We start from the raw sequence: 27,822 nt of genomic DNA, 5'->3' as shown, positions 1-27,822 counted from the left end.
ATGTTATACAGTTATCCTTTCCACATGTGACTTTTCCCAACATGGTTTCTATAGATTGTAGATCAGCATAAAAAACTAAATGGGAATTTTGGGCAAGTTTTGCAAAAGCCAGAAATGACACAGGAAGACCAGTAGATAACAGAAAAAGTTTACAAATTCAGAAATGCATAAAATATGTGCATATTATTTTATAATATCAGCATTTTATCTTCTAATATCTTAGTACAGATTTCTTTGATAGAAAAGGAGAGCCAAAAAATTTTCCAGATTGCCAGGGATAACTGTACAATGTTGTGAATCTAGAAAGAAGAAAGTTTCTGAGTGCTTATGTTGGTGAAAATAAGAAATATACTTAATTCTCCACCTCTCACAAAGTAGTAGGGGTAAATATAGTAAAGGAAATGGAAGGAATTTTTACAAGGAATAAGAAAAGGAGAACCTAGTACTGTAGATGGTGATTGATTTCTCTAGGAAGCCCAGGTGTCTGGGAGCTTAAGAAAATGGAAAGAGTATGAAAGAAAATTATTTAGGATGAAGACATAGAGAAAGAGGAAAAAGGAAGGGGACAAGCATAGTCCCTAGCACATACTTAATAAATGCTTGTGAAATGAATGAATCAATGGGGGGGGGGGGGGACAGGATAATAGTGTGTTTAGTGTTAAGAAAATTTATTTTTTGATCTCCTAATCTTGAAACTATGACTCATTAACTCTTTTGATATATTGGCAGTTTGGGCCTTTGTAGTTGTAAACACAGCTTAACATATTACTAGGCATAAGCATCATAACATTAATCAGAAGTGAATTCCAGTACAAAAGAGGTTTGACATATTCTTAGCTATTTTATACTCACTTAAAATCAATAGATGAAAAAAAATGAAATCGATAAATACAAGTTGCTACACATCAATTCATAGATAAGAACTATTTCTTAAAAGTCATTGAATTAATTTAACATGCCATAAAACTATCTTAGGTCAAGCAAAATTCACATGAGGGAAGAGGGGATAGCATTTTTCAGGTGTTTTCTCATGTAAAATGAAGTGGTTGAACTTGACTTTTTAGATCTTTTCCAGCTCTAAATCTATGCTCCTAGAAGATCTTTGCAGCATAATTATTTTGAAGGGATAAAACAAAGATTCCTTACCTTAGCTTACATTTTTTTTTTTTTTTTGGATGGAAGAGAATTAATAAATGAATCATACTTAAGCAAGTCATTTTATTGGAATGTACTACCTTGCAGAGGCTTAAGGAAAGAAGTCTCTTCTCTTCTTTTTTAGATATACAGTGACAAAGGACTCTGGGTTTTTGTACTTTTTTTTTTTTTAAGGATTTTTGCAAGGCAAATGGGGTTAAGTGGCTTGCCCAAGGCCACACAGCTAGGTAATTATTAAGTGTCTGAGGTGGGATTTGAACTCAGGTCCTCCTGACTCCAGGGCTGGTGCTCTATCCACTGCACCACCTAGGCACCCCTTGCCATGTACTTTCAATCTTCTATGTTCTGTGAACAAGAAAAACCCAGGTTTGAATATTTCAGAACCAGTTTGGAAATTTCCATTTTTATTTTTTATACATATAAATATATAAATAAAATATACATTTTTATTTCTTTATATATTTGGGAAATTATTTTTAAAAACAATCGAAGGAAATTGACCTTGATTTTGTGTGTGTGTGTGTATGTGTTGCATTCATAGATTTTATTGAGTGATAAGTTTTGGTGAATTTCCCAAGTTTTGAATATGTTTATTGTTTCCTTTTAAAATGAATTCTTAAAATTTTCAAGCTGAGTTTCCATTAGAATTCTTGAAAATGAAAATGATCTTAATTGGTGATATTTTATTGGAAAATAGACACAACAATCATCACCTGAGATTGTGATATCTCTTTTATAATCCTGAGCTGTTAACTTGTCTCAGGAGATAAGAGATCTAATTGTTCTGCTTAATTTATTTCCTAGAGGGAGAAAAAGAAATAAAACATTGCATGTCTTTTGAATTTTTTTTTTGTTGTTGTTGTTGTTCATTCCTTACAATAAATGATAATCTTTCCTGGATTTCGTTGCTGGATGTTATGATAACATATCTTAATTCTTTTTGGTTTTAAGGTTTTATGTGGGCTTAATTTGATTTAAGGTGAAAAGTAACATTTTGATATTTTCTCTTTACCTTTTCTGTATATAGAGAGGCAGATGAGGGCTGTAAAAAGCCTTTAGAAAGATTGCTGAACATCTGGCAAGAAAGAAGTGTTTATGGCGGTGAGTTCATTCAACAGCTGAAGTTATCTATGGAAGACTCTAACAGCCCTCCACCTAAAGGTAGAAATATGTTTTATTGTTGGTTCTTAATTGTGTTAAAAATGGAAGATAGAAAATGTTCAATGGGAGCTTCTATGAATAGTTAATCATTAAAGAATTCATCAGAGAAACAGTAGTTGGTAATTATAATAGCAACTTATTTATATAATCCTTTAAGGTTTGCAAGATGTAATTTCCAACAGCCAGTAAGGTAGGCAGTATAAGTATGATCTTAGTTTTGAAAGATAAAAAAACTTACATTTTGAGAATGTAAATGATCAGCAATGAACTGAAGCAACCCTTTACAACTAAAAGAGGTGAATTGCTGATCTGCATTGATAGGTGCTTCCTCATTGGGACTTTCCTATAGCAGTGAAATCCCAGGCACTATGTTTGTCTTGGTGAAAAGGAACAACAATTTCTGTGTTCAAGTACTTATATTTTACCAGGGAATACAACTTTACACAGAAAAGAAAGTACAAGATAATTTAATGAGAAACAGAGAGTACCCACAGCTATCCCCTGGTTGATCAGGAAAGGTTTTTGCAAGGGATGAAACTTGAGTTGAACCTTCAAAGAAGCCATAGATTCTAAGAGTTTGAGGTGAGCAGGAAATTTATTCCAGGAATGGGTGATAACCTCTGCAAATGGGAGTTGGAATGCTAAGTGAAGGAAACAGCAAGTAGGGTGGAATGTAGAGTACAGAGGAATTTCTGGAAAAAATAGTTTGGACCTAGATTGTAGAGGGCATTTGGTGCCAAGCTGAAAAGTTTGTATTTTTATCTTAGAAATATCTCTAGAGTATGTACTAGGCAACCACTGATGATTTTTGAGCAGAGTCATATAGTCATATATGTACTTTAGGAAATTTATTACAGTAGGTATGTAGAGGCAAATTGAAAACAGGAAGAACTTTAGGAGGCTATAAAGTGGTCAGATGATGAAGCAATGGGAGTTTGGGTTGAAGAGGAAACAATGAGAAAGATAAGAGATGTTGTGGAGTTATATCTGACAAGATTTAATAAGTGATTGGTTCTTTAGAATAGGATAGGGTGACTTCAAGGTCAACTTCCAGTATGTTAGCTAACTTTTGTGTGATGAAGAATAATAGTATTTTAAGTGAAACAGGGAAGTTTAGAGAAAGGGAATGAATGTCTTGCAGGTAAATTGTGGTGGGATGGGAGTTCAGGAAAGAGATTAGTTTTAGGTGTGTACATCTGCATAGGAATGACAGTCATCCATAGAATCTAATGAGATCACTTAACATGCTGAAAGGGAAGAGGGCAGAATATGATTGAATTTTTGTCTTCCTACTCTTGAATTCTATGGCACTTCTAAATGCAGTCTTGAATAATAGTATCTTTGTTTACCATATCACACTTTTGACTTGTCTTGAGTATGTAGGCCATTAAACACCTATTGGATCTGTTTTAGATTATTGGCTAGCCATGTTTCCTCATCTTGTATTTGTAGAGTGAATTTATTCAACCCCAATGTAAGACTTTTAAGTTAATCCTTATTAAATTTTGTCTTGCTAGACATAGCTTAACATTATAGACTGTTAAACTCTTTGGATTTTCTTTATTGTCTAGGATGTTTAGCTATTCCTTATAGCTTTGGGTCATATGCTTGTATAATAAACAGACTGCAAACTTTAATCATGCTGATTAAAAAATGATAAATAGCACAAGACCAGAGAAAGATCCCTGGGTTGCTCCATTAGAGACTTTCTTCCAAGTTGACATTGAGCCACAATTAAATTTCAATTAATGCAGACTTGAATAAAGAGAAATTTGATATAGTGTGAATTATAAACTACGAGGTCATGTTTAATGCCAGCAAAAATTTATTCAATGTCCTTTATGAGAGGAAGGTAAGGGTTTTTAACATGCTGCCACATAGTTATTATGTGCTTGATTATCATCTTGTGAGGATGTGAGGCATACCATATTACCAACAGTTCTATTAAATTTTTTTTAGAAAGAACCCTTAGCAAAATGGAGATAAGGAAGAACCCTTCATTTGGATACACTACCAGTGCAAAACAAATAAATAAATAAATAGGTTTATTCCTTCATTAGAACAAAACTTTGTTGTAATTGAATAGGATGGATGTTGGAATGCCTGAATCTATGGAATGGAATATTAGAAAACATTTATGTAAAATAAAAAGATAAAGTTGCATTTGTTGATTTATATATAGCTATATGGAAAAAAGTGTTAGAAATACAACATCTTTTAATTTTATGAATTAAGATTGCAATTAAAAACTCATTCTTCTTAGCAGATCAGCTGTTCAAACAAAAAAACTTCAAATTTAAGACAATGGAAGGAAAAATGAAGTAGATAATCAAGAGTTTTACTGCAAACTGGTTTGGTTGCTCTAAAACTGAGTTCAGTTGCGTAATGTTAAAATTACCAGAGTGGCGGCTAGTGTGGATGAAAATAGAGTAGCTAATATATTCTGGTGTTTTGTTGTGGTTTTTATTTTTATTTTTATTTTTGCAAGGCAGTGGTATTAAATGACTTGCCCAAGGTCACACAACCAGGTAATTATTAAGTGTCTGAGGCCATATTTGAACTCAGGTACTCCTGACTCCAGGGCCAGTGCTCTATCCACTGTGCCACTTAGCTGCCCCAAGAACTTAAATTTCTAAGAAAGAAAAAGCTTGATCTGAATTTAGAGTCAACAAGGATCATCTGATATTTTTATTGGGAGGTAATGTAGAAAGAAGACTTTAAATTAAAATGAGTTTTTGTTCATCAAAATCCTTATGCTCTAAAAGATATTAATCTATCATTTCCAGTTTTTTAGTGTTTTAAATAATAAAAAATGAATGCTTTTATTATTTTAGCCCAGTTCTTGAAAAATATTTTAAAAATATTTAATATTTAATACTTTTTTTGCATTTCAGACATTACTGATTTTAAAGTCCTGGGTCATTGTGTGAAAATGGGAGCATACAACTTTCCTGAGATGTGTATAAAGCTCTTTGCATCTACCAATATATTTTGCAGATTTAGAGTTGATAATTCCATCTTAACTACCAAAATATTTTAAATAAAATAATGTTTTCATCATCTTATCAGTGTAGACTCAGCTTTAGATATACTATCATTTTTTAAAATTTTGTTTTCTGTAACTTCTGTAATAAGTTTGAATAGATAATACTTTTTTATCCTTTTATATTAACAAAAAGGAAAGACTCTTAAAAATTTCATTGCATATTTCTCTTCTCCCCTCCTCTCCCCTCACCTCCCTCTCTCTTCTCGGATTTTGCAAGGCAAATGGGGTTAAGTGGCTTTACCAAGGCCACACAGCTAGGCAATTGCTAAGTGTCTGAGGCCAGGATTTGAACTCAGGTACTCGTGACTCCAGGGCCAGTGCTCTATCCAATGTGTCACCTAGCCACCCATCATTGCATATTTCTGTTGGATTGGAACCAGGTTACCATATTTAAAAGATGTAACAATAACTTATAATAGTACATATTTGAGTAGTATCACCTGTTAAAGGGATTTATTTTTTATTTTTATTTTTTATTTTTTTTAGATTTTTACAAGGCAAACAGGGTTAAGTGGCTTGCCCAAGGCCACACGGCTAGGTAATGATTAAGTGTCTGAGACCGGATTTGAACCCAGGTACTCCTGACTCCAGGGCCGGTGCTTTATCCACTGCGCCACCTAGCCACCCCAAAGGGATTTATTTTTGGTGCTAATCGAGATGTGACTGTTTTAATTCCACATCATTTAATGTCACTAATCAGTGATTCTTCTGTGGATCCAGCTATTCAACCAGTTCCAAAAACACTTAACTGTAGCATATATTGTTTTCATCTTGTCTTTGAGAATAGTGTAAGAAATTTTGTCAAATACTTAAGATCTGTGTAAACTGTGTTGGTAGTATTTGATTTACCAGTCTGGTTGCTTAGTCATCAGGCTTTAAGTGCTTCCTAGGTGCTTGTGTTAAGTACTGGAGATAAAGGATCAGTAAAAGCATGGTCCTTGACTTCAGGGAGCTCACATTCTAAAGGATATGAGAGGGGTGGCTAGGTGGCGCAGTGGATAAAGCACCGGCCCTGGAGTCAGGAGTACCTGGGTTCAAATCCGGTCTCAGACACTTAATCATTACCTAGCCGTGTGGCCTTGGGCAAACTACTTAAACCCGTTTGCCTTGCAAAAAAAAACAACCCTAAAAAAAAAGGATATGAAACCCATGCGTGTGAACGCATTCAAACACACACACACACACACACACACACACGGATATAAATACATATATTTATATATATGTATGTATCCTCATGATTTCTTGGTCACCTTGTTCCCATGCTTTTAAGCATGATGTTTTCAGCCATTCTATCAAATCCTGTTCCTGAGTATGAGTATCAGGGTCAACTATCTCATGTAAATTCTTCTACTTGAAAAGACTCCAAGCCAAAACCAAAATGGAGGTGTGTTGGTACATGATCTTGTGTTTGTAGATGATAGTGTGCACTCAATGTAGCCTCTGAAGCTGAGATGCAACAAAGTATGGATTGATTCTCTGGTCTAGCAATTAACATCAAGAAAACTCGGGTATTCTGTCAACTAGCACCACACCATCCTTGTGTTAAACCTTTGATTACAGCAAATGGAGTAGTTTTAAATACTGTCTGAACAAGTTCATTTACCTCGGCAGTGCACATTGATGATGAGGTTGACAAAGGCATTGCCAGGGTTAGCTCAGTATTTGGAAGGCTCTGAAAGAAAATGTGGAAGAGAAGACTACCAAACTGAAGGTCTACAGAGCTGTTGTATTGACCTCATTGCTGTATGTCTTTGAAACCTGGACAGTCTATCAGTGCCATGCCAAGAAACTGAATCACTTCCATTTAAATTTTCTTGGGAAGAGTCTGAAGATCGCCTTTCAGGAGAAGATACCAGACAGTGAGGTCATTTCTTGAGCTAAACTGCTAACTATTCAAATGTTACTAGGAGTGCAACTACAATGGACTGGTCACATTGTTGGAATTCCAGGCATACACTTGCTAAAAATAATATTTTATAGAGAACTCACACAGGACAAGAGCTCATGGGGGTGGGGGGGGTAGGATTTAGAAGAAATACAGGATCACTCTGAAGGTCTCTGTAAAGGACCTTAATTAAATTAGGCAGCATGAAAAATATTGGCACAGATCTCCCAGAATGGTATGCCCTCATCAGAGAGGGTGTTTTACGCTCTTTGAGCAAGGCAGAGTTGAAGCAGTTCAAAGGAAACGTGAAATGCAGAAGTTTAATGTACTCACCCCAGATGTTTATATGGACGATTTATGCCTCTCCTGTGGTAGAGCACTCTGAGCAGCCACAGTCAGACACATTGTAACTTGTCTCTAAGATAGTGATGTTGTTTTGGTCTTTTTCAATAACAAAAACAAAGGACAAGTAGAAAAAGAATATATGTATGCATGTAAAATTTTTTTTTGATAGTATGTATCTAAAATTTAGGAGCAGTCTCAGAAGGGACAGGATCTGAAAGTGTCTTCTTCAGAAAATAGGATTTAATTTGAATTTTGAAGAAATTCAGGGGAAGTGAAAAGGGTATAAAGAGCATTTTAGTTGTCAGGTAACCAGAGCATATGCACTGATAGAATGTCTTCTGTGAGGAACAGCAAATAGGCCACAATTACTAGATTATAGAGGGAAGTAGAAAGGCAAAAAGGAAACAGGGTATGAAGAAATTCAAATGCCAAACAGAAGATCCTGAAGGTAATACAAAAATATCAGTATTTTATTAAGTAGGAAGGTGATGACAAGGTCAGACCTGCATTTTGGGGGAAACTTTAGATAACAGATGTGGAGTAAATACTAGTGATGAGTTCAAAATTAACACCTGGGGGATTGGGAGGATAGTGGTGTCCTCAACAGTGATTGTTAAATTGAAAAAGAGAGGAGTCTTTTGGGGGAAACATTGAGTTCTGTTTTAGGAATGTTGAGTTTGGGATTATTGTGGGACATCCAGTTTGAGATGTCCAAAAGGTAGTTAATGATGCTGGAATGGAATTTAATGGGAGGGAGACATTTGGGTTAGATAAATAGTTTTGAAAAGCATTTGCAAAAAGATGATAGTTGAACTTATTGAAGCTCATAAGATTACTAAGCAAGTTAGTATAAAGGGAACATGGAATAGGATCAGGGACAGAGTCTTGTCTTCTCTCAATTCCTGGCATTTCTCTAGTCCCACCTAAGTATCCTGCCTTCTACAAATAGCCTTTTGTTATTTCCCTAAATGCTAGTGATTATCTCCTATTTATCCTTTCTATATCTCCCTTTTGTGTATAGTTATTTGCATGTTATTTCTCCCATTGTTCTGTGAGTTCTTTGAGAGTAGGAAATGTTTGAATTCTTTTTGGTCTTTCTTTGTATCACTTTTTTGGTCTTTCCTTGTATTCCTAGTACTTAACCCAGGGTAGCTAGGTGGCTCAGTGGATAAAACACTGGCCTTGGAGTCAGGAGAAGGAAAGTTCAAATACAGCCTCAGACACTTACTAATTTCACACTTTACTAACTTTGTGACTTTGGGCAAGATACTTAACTCTGATTACCTTGCATCCAGGGCCATCTCTGGTCATCCTGATTCATTTCTCTGGCCACTACACCCAGATGGCTCTGAAGGAGAAAGTGAGGCTGGTGACTTAAACAGCACTCCCCTCACTCAAATCCAATTCATGTGCTTATTATGGTATCATCTCTCCTGTCATGATGCTTTTCAAGAAGAAAGGACAAATATCATCATCATGATTATCATTAGTACTTGATCCAGTAGGTGAGAAATACTTGTGGATTTGAGGATTTGACAGTATCAAAAACTTAATAGAGGTAAAGGAGGATGAGGATTGAGAAAACATCATTAGATTTGGCAATTAAGAGATCCATCCATGGTAGCATGGAAGAGATTGATTGCATAGAATAGGTTGGAAACAGATGCAAAGGGTTTTAAAGTGAGTGAAAGAAATTTTGTTAAAAAAGGAAATGAAATTAGACTGCTCTTGATAAATCTGTTCTGGCTCTTTTCCTTTTTCAGATGTTCACTACCATTTCTTTAGTGTATTTTAGGATTTTGCCAGTAATTGAAGTCAAGCTTATAAATTGTAATCTCTGCTTTTTAAAAAAGATTTGGAGAAGTCAATGACATTAGCCTTTCTCCTCTCCTTTTCTCTACTGTTTTCAAAGATCAATGAGAGCAGTAATTTGTTCTTCATATTTGCCAGTTCTTTTATTACTTTGGAATTTAGTTTGTCTAGGTCTGGTAATTTGAATTTATCTGGAGTAGTTAGATAATCTCTTAGCATGTCCCAATTTGTACCCTGTAGTCCAAAGTTCATTCTCTTGGACAGATAAACTGTTTGAATTGAGCAGCACTACTTCCAGTATTCATCTCACCCTTCTTTGATTCTACTCTTTTTCTTAGTATTCCTTTAAAAACAAAACAAAATAAACAAAAAACAAAGAACTTTGTTGACCTTGGTTTTTTCCTTAATCAACCTTTCATTGTGAGATTTGACATTCTTTAAAGTCTTTATAGTCTTTAAAGACTATGCCTTGCTTTTGTATTCATATTGGTTATGTCTTCTGTATATCTCATTAAAATCAAAGTTGTTTAGTGAATTTCCTGTGAAAAACATTGATTTCTTTAGACATTTTATCTTTTTCTTCCTCATAGAGATTGCTTCTTAGTTTTTCAGAAATTTTATTTTTGAGAGCCTCCCATTTTTCCTGGTCTGACTTTTCCTCTGTAGAACCTTATGAGATCCTACATACTCTTTTACTTAAAATGTTTGAAATCAGTTCTCTTAAAATTAAGTGTATGTGTCATATTCTGTGTAACTTTTCTTTTCTGTCACAAATTCAATGATGGAATGGCTGATTCCTACCAGAGATTCCCATCATTTATCATTTATACCCTTGCATTCAGCTTCTCTTTGCCATTGAGAACCAACTTTTAAAAAAAAGCAGTTTCCCTTAATGGGTTTTTTTTTTTTTTGGCCTTTAAAGAATTAAATTATTATTGAGGCTAGCACGGAAATTATTAATGTTCTCGTTTTGGCAGAAAAAAGAGCTCCAACAGATATCTAGATAATGGAAGTTCTTTATATCCTTGTATCATACCTCCATGCCAGGCTTGTGATAGGTTTTCATTTGTCTCAAATATTTCTTTCTGTCTAGGTAATCTATTGTATTGTTTCTTGTCTTGATTTTTTTCTAAATGCTTTTCACTATACTTTTCACCTCTGCTGTAGATTTCTTGACATAAGTATGTCCTATTACCATAAACTAAATCTCTCTCTCCCTTTGAATATTATTTACTCTTCCAGAACCATATTCAAAACATGAGTCAGTCCTTTCTTACAAATTTTAATGTGAAGTCCAGTTTTCCAACTTACTTGTTAACTATTAATTTTATGCATTTGTATATCGAAATATGAAACCATGTGTTTTATTGCTGATTCTTTTTTGAATTTTCTTTCCTCTGAATTCTGGACATCTTTGCTGCTATTCTTCCTATACTACTTTCAGTCTATTTAACTTTGATATACATAGGTATATTTGTTATTCTGCCTTCCTTTTAATTTTTAAGTTCTTTTGATTAGATTTTTCAAGACTCAGCATGTATGTTTTCACTGCTGGCAATAATCCATTCCAGGTCAAGATCCAGGTGTTCACGTATTTTTAAACCATGGTCAAGAAATTAAGAAATCAAGTGCTTGTTGCACTTTTTGTTTTGTTTTTTCCTCTCTATGAGTTACACTGGTTTGTTTTTTCTAAGTTCCTCTATATTCATTGTAACAAATATTTTTGTTGTCTTTTTTTGCATTACTATCATTTCTTATTTTATGCCCTCTACCCCAAGCCCTCATCCTCTGGACCAAAATGCAAAGTAATTGGGGGAAAATGCTAAATCAACCAACATATTAAACCACTCTTTGGTTTTCTTGTTCCCTTTTGTTCAGTGGTTTGTTGTTTTTGAGATTTTGGTAATAAGGTAGGTTCTCAAGCAGTAGATCAGGACAAAATCTGGTATAAAGAGGCTCTTGCCCTCAGCATCGTATAAGCTGGAAATATAAAATATTATTAAAAGTTTATATTCAAAAATATACTAGAGGTGGGGCGGCTAGGTGGCGCAGTGGATAGAGCACCGGCCCTGGAGTCAGGAGTACCTGAGTTCAAATCCGGCCTCAGACTCTTAATAATTACCTAGCTGTATGGCCTTGGGCAAGTCACTTAACCCCATTGCCTTGCAAAAAGTAAAAAATATATATATACTAGAGGCAATGAGACATACAGTGGATCCAGGGCCTAGAGTCAGGAAGACCTGACTCAAATTCAGATTTTATCTCACATACTTTCTAACCTTATGACCCTGAACAAGTCATTTGACCTTTGCTCAGTTTTTCCACCTCCAAAATGGATATATTAATAGCCCCTACATCACAGGATTGTTGAATAAAACCCAATGATGTTTGTAAAATGCTTAGCATAATGTAGGTGCTTAATAAGTACATATTCCCTTTCTCTTTTTCTTCCTCACATTTCATAGAATGGAAACTCTACAAATTCTAGAATAAAGTGACTTAAGAAACATTCCCACTTGGGTTTAAAAATCTAACTTAATTGGAGGGAGGTGGGGCAGGACAGGGGACAGGAAAGATAAGGGAAGAAGGGACTGATAAAAGGGAAGGGAAGGTGTTAGTGAAAATAATCTGAAAGTTAAATTCCTAAACAAAAAGTCAAAGGGGAAAGGTAGTAAAATTTTGGGGAGGAGGAATAAGAGAAAAGGAAAGAGATAGATATAAATGGAGAAAGATAACATGGAAGGAAATACAGAATTGGTAATCTTAACTAAATGTGAATGTGTTGCGCAAAATGAATTAAAAGCCAGAGTCCTACAACATGTTGTTTACAAGAAACACATTTTAAGCAGAGATATACCCACAGGGGAAAGGTAAAAGGTTGGAGCAAAATATATTATGCCTCAGCAAAAGTAAAAAAAAATTTGGGGTAGTGATCCTAACCTCAGACAAATTAGAAGCAAAAATCAATCTCCTTAAAAGGGATAAGGAAGGAAACTACATCTTCTTAAAAGGCACCATTGGTAATGAAGCTATGTTATTACTAAACATGTATGCAGCTAGTAGTATAGCATCCAGATTCCTAGAGGAAAAGCTGAGTGAATTACAAGAAGAAATAGATAGCAAAACTTTAATAATGGGAGACCTCAATCTCCCTCTCTCAACTAGATAAATGTAACAACAAAATAAACAAGGAGTAAGTTAAGAATGTGAATGAAATCTCAAAAAATCTTAGATATGATAGCACTCTGGAGAAAACTTAATGGGAATAGAAGAGAATATACCTTTTCCTTGGCAGTACATGGCACCTTCACCAAAACTGACCATGTAGTAGGGCACAAAAAACCTTAAGGTGAAATGCAGAAAGGCAGAAATAATACACACCTCTTAGACCATGATGCAATAAAAATTACATGTAAGAAAGGGTCAGGGAAAGATAAACCAAGAGCTAATTGGAAAATAAATAACTTTATTTCAAATATGGGTGGGTCAAACAGAAAATAATAGAAGTAATCAGTAATTATATCCAAGTAAATGATAATAATGAGACATCATACCAAAATTTGTGGGATGTAGCAAAGGCAGTTTTGAGGGGAAACTTTAAATCTCTAATTGCCTATATGAATAAAATAGGGAAAGAGGAGATCAGTGAATTGGGTATGCAACTAAAAAAGCTAGAAAAAGAACAAATTAAAAACTTCAATTTAATTCCAAACTAGAAATTCTGAAAATCAAGGGGAGACTAATAAAATGGGAAAGCAAGAAAACCATTGATCTCATAATTAAAACTAAGAGTTGGTTTTATGAAAAAAAGCCAATAAAATAGACAAATCTCTGATTAATCTGATTTTTAAAAAAGAAGATAACAAAATTACCAGTATCAAAAATGAAAAGGGTGAAGTAACCAAAACTGAGGAGGAAATTAAAGAGATAATTTGGAACTACTTTGCTGAACTATATGCCAATAAATTGGACATGGATGAATGGATGAATATTTATAAAAATACAAACTGCCCAGATTAACGGAAGAGGAAATAAATTACTTAAATAATCCCATTTCAGAAAAAGAAATTGAAGAAACCATCAATAAACTCCCTAAGAAAAAGTCTCCAGGAAAAGATTTATTTACTTTCAGGATTTTTCTCTTTCATCTGATAGTTTGGGAATTTGGCTACAATATTCTTTGGCATTTTCATTTTGGGATCCCTTTCCAGAGGGGATTGATGTATTCTTTCAATAACTATTTTACTCTTTGGTTCCATGATATCAGGGCAGTTTTCCATCACTAAATCCTGTAATATTGAGTCCAGGCTTTTTTTTTTTCTCTTCAGTGTTTTCAGGAAGACCAATAATTTTTAGGTTATCTCTCCATGATCTATTCTTGATGTCAGTGGTTTTGCTGATGAAGTATTTTACATTTTCTTTTATTTTTCAATTTTTTGGTTTTAACAATTTCTTGTTGTCTTATGAAGTCATTGGTTTCCACAGACTCCATTCTTCTTTTTAGGGCAGAATTTTCTTCATTTACCTTTTGCATTTCCTTTTTCAATTGATGGTTCTATTTTTGTAAGAGTTTTCCATTTGACCAGTTGAGGTTTTGAGAGAATTATTTTCTTTTTGCATTTGTCCAATTATATTTTCCAAGGATTTGTTTTCTTGTTGCAATGTGTTAATCTTCTCTTGGGTTTCTTTTTCCAAATTGTCCAATTTTCCAATTGATTTTTAAACTGCTTCCTGATTTCTTCAAGGAAGTCTTTCTGTGCTGGAGACTTAATCATATTCTCCTCAGAGGTTCTACTTCTCTGAGTTAGGGTCTTTTTCTTCTAGACATTTTTCTATGGACCCTCCCCCCTTCTACTGACCTTTCTTCATTTTCCTAAGGTCTTGTATTGGGGGGAGGGCCTGGTTCACAGAGGTTTGGTGTTGGAATCCCTAAAAGCTTTACTCACTGGGTTTAGTAACTCCATATGGGCTGGCCAGTAGGGGGTGCTAGAGACTTTGTTCACTGAGTGTAATATCTCCTCCCAGCCAGTAGGGAGTGCTAGAAGTTGGAACTTACCTCCAACCCTTCCAGTAAGTCCCAAACCATCAGTCCCACTGCTATGCCTCCACTCTGTTTCTCAGAGCTGTTCCTATAGTAAAAGCCCCTGAGGTTGATCTTGGGTTAGTCCGGCTCTCACCCCTCCCCACCACTGGGTGTTTGCTCCCTGCGTTGGGCACACCCTACTCCTGAAGACAGATCTTGAGGTGGGTGTTGTTCTCCTAGCTTCTCTTTCTGGGTTTTGTTGATCAAATTTCCATTAAGAGGTTTGTTTCATATTATATAAGAGGGGAGATCAGGAGACCTTAGCACAGGGTCTGGCTTCTTTCCTCCATTTTGGCCAGAAGTCTTTGTCTAGATGTATTTACAAATGAATTCTCCCAAACATTTAAGGAACAATTAATACTTATTCTCCATAAACTATTTTAAAAAATAGGAGAGGAAGGAGTTCTACCAAACTCCTTTTATGCCACCAATAGGAAGAACCAAAACAGAAAAATAAAATTATAGACCAATCTCCTTAATGAACATTCATGTAAAAATCTTAAATAAAATTTTAACAATGAGACTACAGGAAGTTATTACACCATGATTAGGTTATATTTATACCAGGCATGCAGGGATGGGTCAACATTAGGAAAACAACATAATTAAACATGTCAATAGTAAAACCAACAGAAATCATATGATTATCTCAATAGATGCTGTAAAAGCCTTTGATAAAATACAACATTCATTCTTATTAAAAATACTAGAAAGTTTAGGGATAAATGGAGTTTTCCTTAAAATAATAAATAGTATCTATCTAAAACCACCAAAAATATTATATTTAATGTTAATAAATTTAGCACATTTCTAATAAATTCAGGGGTGAAACAAGGGTGCCCATTATCCCCATTACTATTCAATATAGTTTTAGAAATGTTAGCTTTAGCAATAAGAGAAGAAAAAGAAATTGAAGGAATCAGAGGAATGACAGTGAGGAAGCAAAACATATACTCTTTGCAGATGATATGAGACTTAGAGAACCTGAGGAAATCATCTAAAACACTTGAAACAATTAGCAAATTCAGCAAAGTAGCTGATATAAAATAAACCCACATAAATCATCAGCATTTCTGTATATGAACAACAAAGCCCAAGAAGAAGAGATAGAGAAATTCCATTTAAAATAACTGTAGACAACATTAAATACTTGGGAATCTGCCTCTTAAGACAAACCCAGAAACTGTATGAACACAATTATAAAACACTCCTCTTCAAAATAAAGTCAGATCTGAATAATAGGAAAACTATCCAATGCTCATGGTTAAGTCGAGCTAATATAATAAAAATGACAAATCTACCCAAATTAAATTACTTATTCAGTGTCAAACTACCGAATAACTTCTTTACTGAGCTAGAAAAAGTAGTCACAAAATTCATCTGGGGCAACAGAAGGGCAAGAATAGCAAGGGAATTGATGAAGGAAAAAAAAGTAAAGGAAGGTGGCTTAGCTCTACCAGATCTAAAGCTATACTATATAAACTAGTTATCAAAATGCCTGGTACTAGTTAAGAAATAGAGTAATGAATCAATGGATTAGGACAGGTTAAAAAAAACTTGCAGTAAATGACTATAGCAATCTACTATCCCAGGCTCTGGGATAAGAACTGACTATTTGACAAAAATTGTTGGGAAAACTGGAAAAGAGTATGGCAAAAACTCTAGGCATAGATCACATCTCACACCCTATATACCTATTTAAGTTAAAAATGGGTACAGGATTTAGACATAAAGAGCGATATCATAGATAAATTAATAGACCAAAAAATATTCTATCTGATCCATAGAAAAGGGATAAATTTACATCCAAACAAGAATTAGAGTATATTATAAACTACAAAACAAATGATTTTGACTGTATTAAATTAAAAAGTTTTTGCACTAATAAAATCAATGCTGCCAAAATTAGAAGAAAAGCCGAAAGCTGGGAAACCATCTTCACAACCAGGAATTCTGATAAAGGTCTCATTTCTAAAATATATAGAGAATTGCATCAAATTTATAAGGTTACAAGTCATTCCCCAATTGATAAATGATCAGATATTATGAATAGTTTTCAAATGAAGAAATTAAAGCGCTCTCTCTCTCTCTCTCTCTCTCTCTCTCTCTCTCTATATATATATATATATATATAATCATATGAAAAAATGCTCCAAATCACTATTGATTGTAGAATTGCAAACAACAATGAGGTATTATCTCATAACTATTAGATTAGCCCAGATGAGAAAAAGGGAAGATGATCAGTGTTGGAGAAGTTGTGGGAGGATTGGGACATTGAGGCAGTGCTTGTGGAGTTTGATCGGATCCAGTCTTTCTGGATAGCAATATGGAACTATGCCCAAAGAGCAATAAAACTGTTCATACCCTTTCACCCAGCAATTCTATTTCTAGGTCTATATCGAGAAAAAATTGTAAAAAATGGGAAGAGTCCTATATGTTCCAAAATATTCATAGCAGCTCTTTTTTTATGGTGGCAAGGAATTGGAAATTGAGAGGATGCTCATCCATTGGGGAATGGCTAAACAAGTTATGGTTCATAAATACTAGGGAATATTATTGTTCTATAAGAAAACTATGAATGACTGGACTCCAGAAAAGCATCGAATGACTTAAGGGATCTGATGCTGAATGAAGGGAGTAGAGCCAAGAAAATAACATTACATAACAACATTATGAGATGAAGAACCTTGATGAAAACAACAACTCTCGACAGTCCAGAGCACTAGGACGACTGTATTAGATTGGATATGGAATGTAGAGGAAGAAAAAAAAACACAGGAAAAAAACACCCTTACCAAAATGAATACTTTATGAAAAGTATCTCTTATGTATCTCTTTCCCTTAATACTGCCAAAAATTACTAATTTGTAAATATGTTTAACAAAATATGTATTTAAATACTAACCTGACTGTTCCTTACTGAGGGGAGGGGAGTGGGAAGGAAGGATAGAGGGAAATTTTGTAACTTTGAAATATGCATGTACAAATGAATGACAATAAAATTAATAAATTAATTTAAAAAATAGAATAAAGTGACTTTTAATTTATGAAAATCAGTTTTTTAGTTTTAACTCTGTACTCCTACCATAAAGTCAACCCTGTTTCCTTTCCTAGCACCATTCCTTAGGTTATTTTTTCTATTAGAATATCATTTTCTTTCCATTTTATTTCATTATCTCACTTCTCTCTTCAGTGCTTCTCCTTCAAGCCTGTCTCAAATACTGCTTGTTTCATAAAGCTTTATCTGGCAACTCTAGCTTACTAATTTACTTGGTTCTTTTCTTCCTCTGAAGTTATGTGGCACTTATTTGCTTTATCACACATTTTGTGCTTAAACTTCCTTGTGGCTTCTCTTGTATTATTACTGTTTATTCTACATTGTTTTGTTTACTCTATGCCTAGGTTGTGAGTTACTAAAGGGCAAGAGCCATATGTTATATTTTTTCTGTCTCCCATAACAATTAATGCATTGTTATTAGATTTATTTGCTTTCATTTTCCCTCCCCTAAAAACTCTTCAATTGGAGGACAATTTGATACTGTCCAATTAAAAGTGACACCTATGCAAACAGATTCACTTATCTATAAATGATAAGAATTATTGGATGGTCTTTATTTGGTTATTGGCTAGGCCATGAAAGACTTGACATCATAGAAAAGGGGGATGAAATAAATAATGGGTTCCCCAGAAAATGGGTTGACAGCAGAGAGTAGTCAATAGACAAACTCCCTTTTATTGAAAAAAAATTCCTGAAAATTGGAGTCTTATTAGCAATTGAGCCCTCTTCACTGGTCAGGGTTTGCTGGAAAGAGTTCAGACAGCTTTAGATTGTTAAATTTTCAATATATGCATTTTCTTTGAAAATCATATCAGGATTTGGTTTATTTTATTTTGGGACTAAGAAAGAGTGTGTGTGTGTGTGTGTGTGTGTGTGTAATACACAGAGTGGCTATATATATATATATATATATATATTTTTTTTTTTTTTTTTCCTGGAAAACTGGTTGTTAAACATTTCATTTACTAGCACAATAATCTTCCCTGCATTTTACTCCTTCCTGAACACAGTGATCCTTTCATTATTTCCATATTTTAGCAATATTATATTATCCCTTTATATCCCAGATTGGAATGCAGAAACCATTCATGGACCAGTCTTAATACTTATTGGCATAGAAGCTTATTATCCAGCTGTTTTTTTTAATTTGGGCCAGGTTACCCCTTCTGGGAGAAACTCACCATTTTGGTGCCAGACTTAGTATAGGTAGATGAATGTTCATTTAGCCGTATAGCAGCTCGGGATTCCCAAACTCAGTTAGTCAGTCTCAGTCTTCTGGTAGCAGATTTAAGGATTGTAGGGGTGTACTATCATGTCCTGCATAATAGCTGCTTTTTAAAAAAGCTTTATTTATATCTTTATCTGTCATTACTTATATGAAAATCTTTTAATTGCTGATTCAAACCTTCCTTTGTAGTTACTATTTTACTACATTCTTAAGATTCTGGGAATGGTACTTGGTTAAGAGTTAGGAGACCTGGGTTTTATTACCTTCTCTTTCACCAGCTAGTTGTTTGATATAAACCCTCTCTTTTTTAGATCTTAACCTTCTTATCTATGAAGTGAAGGAATTGTTGCTGAATGATTTCTGAAGTCTTTTATAACTATAACATTCTGTGAGTTTTAAAGATGTTAGTGTTTATTCCATATACTGAAGATTTCCTTGTTTCTTAAAGCTCTCATCCCTTTTGCAGTATGTTATTTAGTTTTAACAGTTGAAGCCTTTCTATCCTTGACAAGACTTCTCAAGAGTTTTTCCCTAGTTTGATTTCTTTGAGAATTCAGGCCATAATTTGACTTTGGAGAAGGTCTTTAATGTTAAATAGTAGTAGTATCTTTTTGAAAATTTGTAATTTTTAGTGGTAGGGGGGTTTAGTTAAAAAAAATACTGGATTTTATATTAGAGGGACCTAGGTTTAGACCCCAGATTTGCTGCTTTTTAACCATGACTGACTTTGGGCTGGTCATTTAACTTTTCTTGTTTCTTTCATTAAAAAAATTAGGGGGGGGGGCTGGACTTGATAATCCTCCTTTTAATTCTAAATCTTGTGATCTTATTTGCTATCATGTTAGATTTGAAACAATAGTATTGTGTTTCTCTTTGTGTTTGAGACTTAACTGAAATAGCAATACAGGCAAGGTCATTCTTTGTTCAAGGGAACTTATTTTATTTTTGTATTTTGCTTGGGAAGAACTTTTTTTTTCAAAAATATTGCCCAAATGATAGGGATTTGGTATTTATATGTTGTCTTAGGCATATATGAATAAAGTAATACTTATTCTATTTTTATATTGAAGATAAGCCAATGGTTATAGCTTTTTTTCCTAAATTTAAAATATTGTTTCTAAACTCTAGTCTACTTGGGTTCTGTTTTTCAGAACTCTGATAAATTTTCTCTTGACTCATTGTTCCCTTAAGGATAGCCACTGCTTTAAATATAGACAACCTGGTTTTTATCAGGATGGAAAACAGGATCCATCAAATATGGAGATGGGGGAAATCATTTTCCCACTTGCTTATTCTTCAGCTCTAGTTTTCCTGAATCAATAATGTGGGTAGTGGTTGGGCTTCAAGATTTTCGGGGGAGTGAAAGAAAATGTGTATAACTTTTAAGTTATTGTCTTGTTTACCTCTCCTTACCCTCATCAAAAAAAAACCCTTAGATTGAGGACTTATTTATAATTTTGAATTAGTAGATTTCTTAAAAAAATTAAGTTCTGCATTCATATTTCATTTGTGACACTTAAATAGCTATATGACTTTGCATAGTCATTTAACTTTACAAAAATAGCACAGTTTCTTAGTTGAAGAGATCCAATCTGCTCAGGAGTCTTTATTGCAACATCCCCAATAAGTAGTCATCCAGCTGCCTTTTGTATACCTTCAGTGATGAGGAATCCACTATTTTGTGAGGCAGTCCTTTCCATATTTGAACTTTTCCTTTGTTATAAGTTTTTTCTTTTAGATTGCCCTAAATCTTGCCTCTCTTGGTACTTTATTTCTACTTCTCTTAGTTCTGCCCTCCTACCAAGCAGAACAAATAAATTCCTATTTCATATGACAGTCCTTCAAATGCTAGAAGACATCTATTTATTAGAGTATTCATGACATGGTTCTATTCTTATCCATCCTAAGTATTAATTAACTTTTCCTTGCATGTTATTTCAGGTTCCCTCAGTATCCTCATTGCCTTCCTTTGGATACCTCACAGTTTCAGTTTGCATTCAAAGTTTGAATCCTTACTTTGGCATTTTTCATTTGATTGAACATAGTCTCAGTTACCTCCTGTGTAAAATGGGAATATTAATAATTGTACTTCCTGATTCATAGGGTTGTCAGGAAAGTATCACTTAAAGAAATTGCCTAAAAGACAATGCAAGGGGCACCCCCCCCCCCATTCCCCTAAGAGCAAATATTTGGCTCTGTTCTGGAGTCAGAGAGATTATAGATTTATTCTGTTTGGCCCCAAAGAGCAAAACTTGGAAAAAGTTAAGGCTAAGGGAATTTCTGCTTATCATAGGAGAAATCTTCCCAACCATTAGAGAATTGGGTTGCCTCTAAAGAGAATGGGTTCTCCTTTTTGTGGCATCCTAGATTTTAAAACTGGAAGGAATCTGAGAAGTTATCTGCTCTGGGCCCTTCATTTTTAAAGGGGATCCAAAGAGGTTCAGTGCCTTTACAGAAGTCATACATGTACTCACTGACAGACAGATTTAAATGCAGAGTCTTCAGGCTAACTGTCTGATTCTTCAAATATAAGATGTGTGACCATTTTAGGGAACAGTTGGAGAGGGGCTTCTTGGTCAGATAAATCTAGCCTATACACTCCCTTCTTCCAACTCTTAAGTTCTGCTTAAATCTCATCTTTTACTGAGCAAACTGGTCAGGAAACATTTATGAAATACCTACCATATGCCAGGTGGTGCAGAGACTTCAGAAATAAAAAAAAAAATCCGTTCTCTGAAGGAACTTACATTCTAAAGGAGCTAAAAGGAAGCATATCCATAGAGGAAAAACTTCATGCAGATATGACATGGAAGCCTGAGACTTAAAGGGAGGAAGGGATTTACTTCTGAGACAGGAGTGGAGAGAGCCAAAGCTTTCACTCTAGGTGTGCAGGACAACCAATGCAAAAGCATGGGAAGAAGTACATTAAGGAGCTAACAGATATGCATAATTCAGATTGATTAGGAATCTTTTGTCCTTTTCATTATTTTAGCCTTATTATAAATATGGGTATGCCCCCACTTTAAGAAAAGCTGTATGTGAAAATAGAATTGCTGGGGTAGGTTGGGGAATAGTTATGATTTTAGAGTTGGAAAAAATTTTGAAAAGCTAATCCAATCCCCTCTACCCACACCTGTATTCCAATATATATTATAGACAAGATAAATATAAAGGCTGAAGAAATGGAGTTACTTTCCATATAACCATAACTACAACACAAATGTCTTGCTTTTTGGTCCAACATGCTTTCTGTAACCATAGGCTAGTTATTTGCCTTATCAGAAAAAACAGACTTTGTGTCGTGTGAGGTGGGGTGTCACATTTATGATTTAACTGATATAAGAAATTTCCAGTTAGGAAATTCCCTTAACCAGTGCAGATCACTTAGACTCAGTGCCTTACAAAATACTACTCATTCTATAAAAGGATTCTACACAGAGTTCCTCTAGTTGTCTACTTTAGTACTTATGAGATATTTTATTGAAAAATTTTGGTTTATACTCAACTTTTAGGCTTATATTTATGGTGTAAAGTGAAGTTTATCTGCAAGTATATTCTACAAAACAGTAATAAAGTTACTATATCGAATTTTGATAGAAAGATTTGCATTAAATGAGGTAGATCTTGACATTTTTACATGAACTTGGAAATAGCTGTGACTTTTGGGATGAGCAGGCTACACGAATAACTTTAGATCTCTATTTTCTATTATAATTTTGGATCTAAAAACTAGGTAAAACCTTTACTGCAACTTTGGTGTCTAAAGTTACTTTATTCTTTTGACTATATCTTCTATTTGTTGAGAAAATATGAAGAATGCAAACTAATGGCATAACAGACTTTTCTCTATTTTAAGAAAGATTTCATTAGTTCTAATATTTGTGGTTTAACTTGCTATACAGAGATTCTTTATATACTCTGGCACTTTTCAAAAAGCTATTGAATTTTTCTCAATACAAGTTTAGAATATTCATAGTCTAGGATTAGAGCCAGTCTCTGACACAATACAAAAAAGAAAGAAAAGTAGGAGGGCTAAGATTATAGTTATAGTCTACTTTGACTGCATACTCCATCTCTTTCTGACTTCCTTTTGTTCCAACTGACATGTCCACAAATTTAGCATCCTATGGATGAAGCTATTAATCTATAGAAGGATTTGAAACTGATTTGGCCCCATTATTTACAAGCTGTGTGACCAGGGACAAGTCACTTAATATATCTTAAGTTTCATCTTCTTCATTTGTGAAACTTGAATAATAATAATACCTTCTGGCATCTTTTGGTGTTGTTATGGGACCATATGAGAATGTATTTATTTGCAGATGAAAAAGCAGTGAAGCATGGCACCTATAGCTCTTCAATACTTTGAAAAATTCTTGATTTCATTGGTGTGGATCCTCCTAAAACTGATGTAGATTACAATACCTTCCAAAAAACCTTTAATCACTTGGCAACATCTCTGATATTGAGAATTGAGTTGGTCCACAGCCTACAGATATCTAATCTATTATTAGGCCTGTACTTAAGCTTTTTCATCTTGGTAGCATTTGACAGAACAAACATTCTGCTGGCCAAGCTTTTAATGTAGCCCATCATGCTGCATTGAAGCATTGGGGGAAATATATAACTGTATTTAAAAATTGCTGCTGATTTCTCTCTTTTTTTTTTTAGTTTCTTTTGCAAGGCAGTGGGGTTAAGTGACTTGCCAGCTTGGTTACACAACTAGGCAATTATTATGTGTCTGAGATTGGATTTGAATTCAGGTCCTCCTGACTCCAGGGCAGCGCTCTATCCTCTCTGCCACCTAGCTGCCCCTGATTTCTCATCTTTTAACTTTTTTTTTAATGTGTCTACTTTTATTCCACTATTAAGTTTCTACATTTTTCCATATTATAGAATCAGTTGTCAATCAAATTTTAAGAATGTTTCAAATTATTGTGTATGTATATAGATAGAGGTAAGTTTATTAATTTTTTAAACTTAGTCTTCATATAAGTTCATGTGAGGAATAGTCATTGTCTGAGATAGAAGAGTCATGTAGTCCAAAAACATGGTGGCCATAATTGGTATGGTCTGTCAAAATGAAATGCTATATGGTGAGGTAAGGGATAAATAGGTTGATATACTCATTATTTATCAACTACCCTTTTTTAAATTTCCCTTGCTGTTCCCTGTATTGAAAACCCTCTCATTTTAGAAATGAGAAAACTGATACTTTTGGAGAGTAATGACTTTCCCAATTTTTTTCCCAAGTAATAAGCATCAGAGTTTTTGAACCTGATTTCTTTGACTTTAGTCAACTTATTTTTCTATTGTACCATACTGCCTCAAAGTAACAGTTGTTGTGAACAAATTTATTTTTGTACTTGTTATATGTTTTTATGGAGTCTTCCAAATAAGGAATCCTGTAGGTTTGTTTTTTATAGTTTGTTGATGATGTGTTCAATATGCTCATGTGAAAAAGAAATGTTGCACAGATGTACAATTGTACATTTATAATGTTCCTATTGTCTCTGACCTATCCTTAACTACTTTTTCCTGTAGAAGTTGATAATGGCTCATCTTATTTAGCACTTTTACCAGTCATAAAGCTGTATGATAGGGAATACAAATATCTTTATTTTACACATAGGGAAATTGAGTAGTAGAGATAAAGATTCATTGATTTTCCCAGAGTCGCATAGCAATTGAGGAGCAGTATTGAGGCTTTAACTCAGATTTCCTTACTCAAATTCAGTTCCTTTTCTATTTTACTGAAGAAAAATTATGTGGTTTCTTGTAAGTTTTTTTTTATTTTTAAAATTTTATCCTTCAGGTAGCATATCTTTAGAATCACAGAAAAAAATTAAATATTATATTCTTTGAATTTGCACCACAAAGTATTTGTTTCTATGTAGTAATTCTGCTCTTTCTGTCCAACATAATGTGGAAATAATTATTTGAAAAAATAATTGGTATACCTCTTAAAAACCTAGAACATGGGTTGTCTAAGTGGCACAGTGGATAGAGCACTAGCCCTGGAGTCAGGAGTACTTGAGTTCAAATCCAGCCTCAGAGACTTAATAATTACCTAGCTATGTGGCCTTGGGCAAGCCACTTAACCCCATTGCCTTGCAAAAACTAAAAAACAAACAAACAAACAAAAAAACCTAGAACATGTGGAAAAATTAAAAATTTGAATTGTGAACAAAAAACCTTTAATTTCAAATGGCCCTAGAGCAATTTACTTCATTTTCAAACCCCTTGGTTTCATTTGCATTTTTCAGTAATTTTTAGATTTAAAAGTAGAATTGAACTTATTTTTATAAAGGTCTAGTAAGAAAGTATATATTTGAAAAAGGCTTAACTTGATTTTGCATTTTTATATATTGTCTTCAGTAATTTTTTTAAAGATACACCAATCAAAACTTTTTTCTATTTGAAAAGTAATTTTCTCTCTGAAATTTCAGTTATGTTGCATTATTTAAATAAATTTTGAGTTAGGAGAGCCTTAGAAATAATTTAAACAAATGTCTTCATTTTACCCATGAAGAAATTGAGGTCCAATGAGATGAAGTACTATTGCAGTCAGGTCCACATTGCTTGATGTTTCTTACTTCATTTTCTATCAAATTTCTTTTAAAATGATGATGCTTTAGAATTAGAAAACTTTTAGAAAATTTTTATTTTTTCACTATTGAAGATATTTTTTCACCTTAGTATAAACTGACAAAGACCAGTATATTATTCAAGACATTGACCAGTTTGCTTTTTTTGTTTACTTATTTTTGTCATAGCCACAGAAGAGAAGAAATCCCTTAAGAGAACTTTTCAGCAGATACAAGAAGATGAAGATGATGATTATCCTGGAAGCTACTCTCCCCAAGATCCTACTGCAGGCCCTCTCTTGGTATGTTCAATAAATGGAGGTAAACTACTTAAGATTTGCCTCATAGGGAAATTCTTAAGTAATGGTAGCAGTTTATACAGTTAAAAGAGACAGTTTTGAGTACATGAATTGAAAGCTTTTGCACAACAAAATTGATGCATGATAAGGGAAGCAATCATATGGGGGAAAAAACTTGTGTAACAGATCCCTTGAGGTTTCAGTATCCAAGATAAAATGGATAACAATCCAAAACTGAAAACCTTTTCCCAGTAGATGAATTGGTTAAAAAAATGTGTGCAAACAGTTTTCAAAAGAATTGTATGAAGGAATGTTCCAAATCATTATCATAAGAGAAATCTAAAACAAAGTAACTTCAAGGTTTTACCTCACACCCAACAAATTCTCAAAAAAAAAATGACAAAAGACAATAATTGGATAGTGTTGTGTTGGAATAATATTGTAAATGTTATGGAAAGACAGATGTACCAATGTATGTTGGTGCAGCTGCAAATCTGTATGCTACCTCTGGAAAGCAACTTGGTATTGTGAAAATAAAGTGACTAGAATGTTACTTTGATTTATAGATTTCATTGTTGGGCATATACCCCAAGGAGGTCATTGACAACAATTGAAAATAAAATAGGTGCCTGTCAAATGGGATAGTTAAACGAATAATGATCCATGAATAATCGAAAGATTGCCCTACTGAAGAAGCATCAGATTTTATGAATACAGAGAAATGTGGAAAGACAGGAACTAATGCAAGGTGAAGTAATCAGAGCCAGGAAAGCAATAAATACAATGACTACAACACTGTACTTAAAAGGAACAGCTGCCACAAAAATTTGAAAATGTTGTGGACTTCCAGGTCATTTGACCCACAAGATAGAGGACTAGACCAATTTTTTTTTTTCTGATCAGCCTTTCAAAAACAAATTAAGCACCTGAAATAAAAATGATTTCAACTGTCCCCATGCTTTAGAACTCCAAAAAAATAAAAAATGTAAAAAAGTCCATGAACTTATGCCTAACTTAGCTCATTTAGTACCTTGTCTCCCATTATTTACCATTCTCCCAGCAGCAATAGCCAGCTGCAGCTTGGACTTGCAAAAGAATATAACCCTCCTTACTTTTTTCCTGTTCCTAAATAGTGAAACTCCGAATTGCAAAAATTTGCCAAGGCTGCAATATCTAATGAATTGCATTGTTTCTGATTCTCCTTGGTCTAGTTATTCCATTGATCTATGTCCATTTTTTAATCAGTACTGCATGGTTTTGATGATGACAGCTTTAAAATTAAGCTTGAGGTCTAAGAATTCAATTTCTCTTATATTCTGACCTCTTTTCATAATTTTTCTTGATATTTAGTTCGGTTGTTTTTTAGGTTTTTTTTTTTCAAGGCAATGCCTTTTCAAGTGGCATGCCCAAGGCCACACAGCTAGGTAATTATTAAGTGTCTGAGACCGGATTTGAACCCAGGTACTCCTGACTCCAAGGCTGGTGCTTTATCCACTGGGCCACCTAAGCCTTCCCTCTGTTGTTTTTTAAATGAATATTATTATTTTATCAAACTCTATGAAGGAATCCCCTTGGTAATTTGATTGATATAACATTGAAAATACGAACTTTCATAGTATTGTTATTTTTATTTACCAGCACTTCCCAGGCATGAGCACTGAATATTTCTCAGCTTTTTAAGTTATTTCTGTGATTGTAATTGAATATAAGTATTTTTTTTTGTTTGTTTGTTTGTTTTTTTTTAGGTTTTTGCAAAGCAAATGGGGTTAAGTGGCTTGCCCAAGGCCACACAGCTAGGTAATTATTAAGTGTTTGAGATCGGATTTGAACCCAGGTACTCCTGACTCCAGGGCCGGCGCTTTATCCATTGCGCCACCTAGCCGCCCCTGAATATAAGTCTTTTGTGTGTTTTAGTATTCTTCTACTACCTTATGCATTTTGCAGTTATTTGCAATAGGATTTCCCTTTATATTATTCTCCTTGGATTTTATTGTTATGTGAAATGAAATGCAGTTGATTTTTGAGGGTTTATTTTTTTAATCTGTAATTTTACTAAAGTTTTTATTTTGATTAATATGTTTGCTAATTCAGAGTTTTATTTTTGTTTTATTTTTGCAAGGCAGTGGTTTAAGTGGCTTGCCCATGGTCACCCAACTA

The 27,822-nt window shown here is 34.0% G+C and overlaps 1 protein-coding gene across 15 annotated transcripts in view; it reads left to right on the top strand.

Moving 5' to 3' along the window:
* The window catches only part of RPRD1B (regulation of nuclear pre-mRNA domain containing 1B), a 119,170-nt gene that overhangs the window by 14,565 nt on the left and 76,783 nt on the right, over positions 1 to 27,822 (top strand). For all 15 annotated transcript variants that reach the window (XR_012473694.1, XR_012473693.1, XR_012473690.1 and 12 more), the window contains 2 exons: positions 2,183 to 2,316; positions 25,556 to 25,668. Coding sequence is in view for 7 of the 15 variants with exons in the window: in XM_074211910.1 (XP_074068011.1) it covers positions 2,183 to 2,316; positions 25,556 to 25,668 (247 nt within the window). In the remaining 8 variants the exon portion in view is untranslated. The remainder of the gene's footprint in view (positions 1 to 2,182; positions 2,317 to 25,555; positions 25,669 to 27,822) is intronic.

Source organism: Macrotis lagotis, chromosome 1 (assembly GCF_037893015.1).
Source record: "Macrotis lagotis isolate mMagLag1 chromosome 1, bilby.v1.9.chrom.fasta, whole genome shotgun sequence".
In the NCBI taxonomy this organism is placed as follows: Eukaryota; Metazoa; Chordata; class Mammalia; order Peramelemorphia; family Peramelidae; genus Macrotis; species Macrotis lagotis.
This window is presented reverse-complemented; position numbering and strand designations above follow the sequence as displayed.